The sequence below is a fragment of the Otolemur garnettii genome, unplaced genomic scaffold (assembly GCF_000181295.1).
Source record: "Otolemur garnettii isolate 467f Iridium unplaced genomic scaffold, OtoGar3 scaffold00012, whole genome shotgun sequence".
NCBI lineage: Eukaryota > Metazoa > Chordata > Mammalia > Primates > Galagidae > Otolemur > Otolemur garnettii.
Window position 1 is genome coordinate 29,338,440 of NW_003852407.1, and position 7,030 is coordinate 29,345,469.

Consider the following 7,030-nt stretch of genomic DNA (forward strand, 5'->3'; position numbering starts at 1 on the left):
TGTTTGGCAGGCCCGGGGCGGATTCGAACCTCCCAGCTCTGGTGTATGTGGCTGACATGTTAGCTGCTTGAGCTATAGGCGCCACCCCATTTTTATATCTCACTGACCTTTCTGCCAACAAAAAATTCCCAGCATTTTAATTTGACCCACTTGGGTGAAGTTTAAACTCATTATTTCCTATTCTTTCCCAAGCCCTTAAAATAGTCTTGCCACATTGAAACAGTAGACAATTGTCTGCAGTCTGAGAGAACAGGCAGCCAAGATCTTTCACATGAATCAAATGTAGCACAGCCTTTTGTTCTTCTGATATGACTCTATCAGTGTTAGAAATTTCTGAGTGTATCCAGAGTGTGAAATTGGATCGCTTAATAATGCCAGTAGAGGCAAATGAAGCACTCTAAATGTATGGTGAAAAGGAAAAGCAAAAATATGTAAGTCATTCCCTACCTGCTTCAATTACCACGGGATTCTCAAGGTAGATGTTTACTTTGAGGTGTTCTGCCTTAAGATGGGTGTGGCTAGCTAAAGATGTGAGTTCAAGACCACTTTTGGAAAAGAACTTAGCTTGTTAAAGTCTTGCTTTAGGGTCTCTCAGTTTGTTCTTCAGAGTGTTGTGGGGGTCAACTTTAGAGCATTGTCTCCAGCACCATCTCACAAGGGGCCCAGTTCTCTTACCGTGTATGGGCTTACTTTTTGTCCTTTCATATGGGGCAGGGAGATTTTAGCTTGTTTACCCCTAAAACTCAACCCAAGTGGTGATGGTCTAATTACTTCATCAACTATATTATCTTAATTCCAAAGATGAGATTTAGCAGTATCTGAAATCAAAATACTTCTCATGCCATGTTTCACTCCATTATAGACATTATTTAATTAATTTATTTATTTAAGACAGAGTCTTACTCTATAGAGCTATGGCGTCATAGCTTACAGCAACCTCAACCTCTTGGGCTCAAGTGATCCTTTTGTCTCAGCCTTCTGAGTAGCTGGGACTACAAGCGCCCACCACAACACCTGGCTAGTTTTTGTGTGTGTGTGTGTGTGTGTGTGTGTGTGTGTGTGTGTTTTCTATTTTTAGTAGAGACAGGGTCTCAGTCTTGCTCAGGCTAGTCTTGAACTCTTGAGCTCAAGTGATCCACCCACATTGGCTTCCCAGACTGCAAGGATGGCTTCCATAATGGACCTGAAATCAAAACATTTTCACTATCTGAACTCAAGGATGGAAGGAAAAAACATTTAATTCAGAGCCTTTTTTTTTTTTTTGAGACAGAGTCTCACTCTGCTATACCCCACACAACTTCAAACTCCTGGACTGAAATGATCCTTTTGTCTCAGCCTTCTGAGTAGCTGGGACTACAAGCGCCCACCACAACACCTGGCTATAATTCAGAGCCTTTAAACTTCCCGCTAAGGGTAGATTTTGTAGAGCATATTAAAAGCAGCCATTATTGGCTCGGCACCCATAGCACAATGGTTATGATGCCAGCACTGAGGCTGGCGGGTTTGAACCTGGCCCAGGCCAGCTAAACAGTGACAACTGCAACAAAAAAAATAGCTGGCATTGTGGTAAGCGCCTGTAGTTCCAGTTACTTGGGAGGCTGAGACAAGAGAATTGCTTAAGCCCAAGAGTTTGAGGTTGCTGTGAGCTGTGACACCATTGCACTCTACTCGAGGGTGACATAAAGAAACTCTATCTCAAAAGAAAAAAAAAAAAAAAGAAAGAAAGAAAAAGAAAAACAAGAATTATTGGGGAATTATTGTAAATACAGCAACTGTGTTTTCAAAATAATGTTTTTCTTTCTCTTCACTACAAATAAAAAATTCAGAAAAGGAAGTAAAAGGAAAATTTACCCATGTTTTAACTCCCAAAGATAAACACTGTTACTATTTTGGGAGAATTTTATTTCCTTTGTTTTGTTTTGCTATCGATATATGTTTTTACTACAGAAATCATAATTTTTACAACTTAATACCAGTTGGCCTTAGGAATCTAATGTCACATAAAATTAATCAAAATCATACATAATGAATTTATAACTGTCACAAAAAAGATGCTAAGATTAATTTTTCACTCAGTGTAATACCTAAGTTGACAATTAATGGCATAGTGTAAGGATTCACTATTCTTTGAAGTACTTTAATTTCTGAAAACAAGAGTTGGCCTATATTTTGTGTTATGATTAAGTTTCAAGTTGATTATTCCAAAAATGATGGTCCAGTACATTACCATAAACATGAAGTGTTGTAAGAATACAGATGGTATTCAGAAACCATGATGCCAGTGTGAAAAAAATATATAGATGGTTGATATTTAGCCATCCTCATTACAAATAGTTCTTTAATGGTGTTCTGATTTATATTGATTAGAAATGATTAAGAGATATACTTTCCTAACAAAAACTGATAAGGATTTGTATTTTTCTCTTTCTTACTGCTATCCTTTTTTTCCCCCCTCAAGCTATTCCAGTAGAAACTGCTAAGCAAAACCCTAATGTTGCTTTGGTCCTTACTTCTCATGGAGGCCATATTGGTTTTCTGGAGGGAATTTGGCCACGGCAATCCACTTACATGGATCGAGTCTTCAAGCAGTTTGTGCAAGCCATGGTTGAACATGGACATGAACTCTCTAACATGTAGTTCGTTGGGTGCATTTTGTGTGAACCACCATTGTAAAGGCAGCTCAGCTTAGTGCACAAATTTTAATATTGTATATAAAGCAAATAAGCCAGCAGATGGGTGAAGAGGTCCAGAATGATATGCAAAAACTACTTTTTAGGGAAACAACTTTGTAGCAAGACATTAAATATAATATTAGATTGTTACTTATGTAGATTTTATTTTTACTATGCCTTACCAAGTATGACCTTAAAAAAGTAGTACATACATGAAATTGCACTTAACCAAAACTATTGTGTAAAAAAAAATTTTAATTCCTCAGGGTTTTAATTTAGGCTAGTATTTTTTTAGATCACTCATTTTAGGTGATTTAATGGGACTCTAGTAACTCTTACAAGATTTTTGTTACCTGAATGTAAGTTATAAGGTGGTACATTCCTAAGGGTATTTATACTTGATGATAATAACATGAAAACTGAAATTAGGGCTGGGCACAGTGGTATATGCCTGTAATCCTGCACTCTGGGTGGCCCAGGCGAGTGGATTACTTGAGCTCATGAGTTGGAGACCAGCCTGAGCAAAAAGTGAGACCCCCCATCTCTACTAAAAATAGAAAAACTGAAGCAAGAGGATCACTTGAGCCCAAGAGTTGGAGGTTGCTGTGAGCCACGGCACTCTACCCAGCATGACACCTTGAGACTCTGTCTCAAAAAAAAAAAAAGAAAAGAAAATAGAAATTAGATAAAATATAATGTGATGAAATATTTTATGTATTCTAACTTTAGAAGGCAAGTTAAACTGACCTCTATATGTGCTCTTTTACTCTAATAATATTAATAAATTAGGGCTGATTTATGTTTTATAATGATTATAATGCTTATTTTTAAAATAGTATATGTGCGCACAAACACATATATATCATTATATTAAAATAAATTCTGTCATTTTAAATTGTTTCTTTGTGAGTTTTTATCTTTAAAAAAGGCCTAGAAAGTAATCCTTGGGAAGAAATTTATGATAATTTCATGAATGCATTAGTAAGAAACATCAAAACTTGTTTTGACACTGTTTACAGAATATTGGGTTCATACCATTTGTAAATACTTTCAGCCACAGGAAACCTAATAGTGCCTTAAGGAATAATGATATTGAATTATCTTGCATTACAAGAAATCTCCTATTAGGCAGGCCCAGGGCTGGTGTAGGGGCTTACCAGTGTTATGAAAGACCCAGGCTGTTTTCACTCTGTCCTTAGCAGGTCATCTAATTATCTCCTAGACATACAGTGGCCGCTGCAGTTCCAGAAATCACATTTGTGTTCAGAGAATGAAAAGGGGGAAGGGGTGGGACCAGACACATCTGCCATTCTGGGAAAGTGAATGCTTTCCTAGAACACTTGCACCTATGCCCTTTGGCTGGAACCATGTTACATGGCCACCCAAATTGAGTGACTGGGAAAGCAAATATGTAAACTTCCAATTAAATAGTGGAGGCAGGCAGGGGTGAGGAAGTTGACGTTTATTATTGTTGGGCTAGCTAACCAATAGTGATATCTTCCATACGATTCAATGTCTTTTCCACCTCTTTTACTATTTCAACCTGTTTTAAAATATACATGTATTGGCTCGGCGCCTGTGGCTCAAGCGGCTAAGGCGCCAGCCACATACACCTAAGGTGGCGGGTTCGAATCCCCACCCCGGGCCCGCCAAACAACAATCATGGCTGCAACCAAAAAATGGCCAGGCGTTGTGGCGGGTGCCTGTAGTCCCAGCTACTTGGGAGGCTGAGGCAGGAGACACGCTTGAGCCCAGAAGTTGGAGGTTGCTGTGAGCTGTGATGCCATGGCACTCTACCCAGGGGGATAGCTTGAGGCTCTGTCTCAAAAACAAACAAACAAACAAACAAACAAAAAAACATACATGTATTTTGCCTCAGGTCTCACATTGAGTGGCTTCATATTGATTGGAAATTAAAGACAAAAAATGTGAGCAATAAGTTTCTCTTGTTTAGGCTGGGTGCAGTGGCTCATGCCTGTAATCCTCGCACTCTGGGAGGCTGAGCAGGTAGATTGCTTGAGCTCAAGAGTTCAAGACCTGCCTGAGCAAATTTGAGACCCAGTCTCTAAAAATAGCCAGGTGTTGTGGCAGGCACCTGTAGTACCAGATACTTTGGAGGCTGAGGCAAGAGGATCGTTTGAACCCATGAGTTTGAGGTTGCTGTGAGCTCTGATGCCATGGTACTCTACCAAGGGCAACAAAGTGAAACTCTATCTTAAAAAAAAAAAAAAAAAGATAACCTGTAGTCCCAGCTACTCAGGAGGCTGGGGCAAAAGAATTGCTTGAGCCCAGGAGTCTGAAATTGCTGAGCTATATCACAGTACTCTACAGTGAGACTCTGTCTTAAAAAAAAAAAACCCAAAAAACGGATGCTAGGGCCTAGATTACCAATTCTCTTGGACTTTTCCTTATTGATTAAAGATAGCTGCTACTGCTGCAATCATCCCATCTGTATTCCAGGAAGGAGCAAGAGTTGAAGGGTAAAAGGCTCAAGCCTAATAAATTTGTTCCTTTTAATTTGAAAATAGTAGCTTTACTAGAAGCCCTCATGAGAGATATTCACTTACATGTCAGTGATCAGAACTAGGTGAAAGAATTCCTGTGAAGTACAGTAATACCTTGGAATCTGAACTTAATCCGTTCCAGAACCCTGCTCGAGTTTGTTTGAGTTCCAAGACAATTTTTCTCCTTTAAACTAATAGAAACTGGGCTTGGCGCCTGTGGCTTAAGCGCCTAAGGCACCAACCACAGACACCTGAGCTGGTGGGTTCAAATCCAGCGCAGGCCTGCCAAACAATGACAATTGCAACTCAAAAATAGCTAGGTGTTGGGGCAGGAGCCTGTGGTCCCAGCTACTTGGGAGGTGGAGGTAGGAGAATCACTTGAGTCTAGGAGTTGGAGGTTGCTGTGAGCTGTGAGATCACAGCACTCTACCCAGGGCGACAGCTTGAGGCTCTGTCTCAAAAAATAATAAATAAATAAAATAAATAGAAACTGGATTAATCTGTTTCTGGGTCCCACAAACTCAAATTTTCAAAATGATTTTAACAGTAAATATACTGTATTTTTTTTTTTTTTGAGACAGTGTCAGTATGTAGTCCTCAGTAAAGTACTATGGATTCAAAGCTCACAGCAACCTCAAACTATTGGGCTCAAGCGATTCTCTTGCCTCAGTCTCCCAGGTAGCTGGGACTATAGGTGCCCACCACAATGCCTGGCTAGTTTTCTGTTGCAGTTGTCATTGTTGCTTTAGCTGGCCCAGGCTGGGTTTGAACCTACCAGCCTTGGTGTATGTGGCTGGCGTCCTACCCACTGATTAAGGGCGCCATCCAATACACTGTATTTTAAGGAAAAATAATAATGTTTGAATAAAAATGTAAATCAAATAAAAAATATAAAAACCTAAAAATGTTGGCAGCACCTGCGGCTCAGTGAGTAGGGTGCCAGCCCCATATACCAAGGGTCGCAGGTTCGATCCCGGCCCTGACCAAACTGCAACAAAAAAATAGCTGGGCATTGTGGCAGGTGCCTGTAATCCCAGCTACCCGGGAGGCTGAGGCAAGAGAATCACCTAAGCCCAAGAGCTGGAGGTTGCTGTGAGCTGTGATGCCACAGCGCAGGGCGATAAAGTGAGACTCTGTTTCTAAAAAAAAAGCAACCTAAAAATGTAAAGACCTGTTTTGTCTCAATTGAGCACTTGGTTTGAAACATAAGCCTCACTGTTCACAAACTCCTTAAATTTCTTTACAAACTTTTCTACTGTTTCCAAATTAGAACTGGTAGCCTCTCTGTGCATAACAACACTATGGATCTCTGTCCTTTCCTTAAACTTTTCCAAACCACCCGCTGCTGGCTTTAAACCCCTTTTGAGCATTAGCATCAGGCATGCCTTTCACTAAATCATTGTGGAGGACCTTGGTTTCTCACAAATTATCATCTCAGAAATCGTTATCACCAGCCAGCTGTTTTTCATTAATCTAAACTGAGGAGTTTTTCCATCTGTTCCATACTTTTTGATCTCGTAGAGGTCAGTTTGTAACCCCTTTCGCTGTATTAGCTGCTTTTATAGCTTCTTTAGTTTTCAAAATCATACAAACAGTTGATTTAGGCATCTTGAACACAGAATCAGCCACATGTGTACTGCTTTCTGTAGCTCTAACAGCTTTCCTCTCTTATTTTCCTCACTATACTTTTTAGGACCCATGGCAAATACACTCAGTTGTTATTATGTTTTAAAAAACACAAAACAGGCACAAAAACAAAATTAGCAGCAAAAAATACAAGATGCTTTTACTATAGCTTCTGACAAGGAACCAAACAACAAAGCATATGGGTGGCCCGAGCTCTGGGCTCTGGGG

The 7,030-nt window shown here is 39.8% G+C and overlaps 1 protein-coding gene across 1 annotated transcript in view; it reads left to right on the forward strand.

Moving 5' to 3' along the window:
• The window catches only part of ABHD3 (abhydrolase domain containing 3), a 58,378-nt gene extending 55,231 nt beyond the window's left edge, over window positions 1-3,147 (forward strand). Inside the window, exon 9 of the mRNA XM_012802095.2 lies at window positions 2,459-3,147. Coding sequence (XP_012657549.1) covers window positions 2,459-2,637 — 179 coding nt within the window. The 3' untranslated portion in view covers window positions 2,638-3,147. The remainder of the gene's footprint in view (window positions 1-2,458) is intronic.
• The last annotated feature ends 3,883 nt before the right edge of the window (window positions 3,148-7,030 follow it).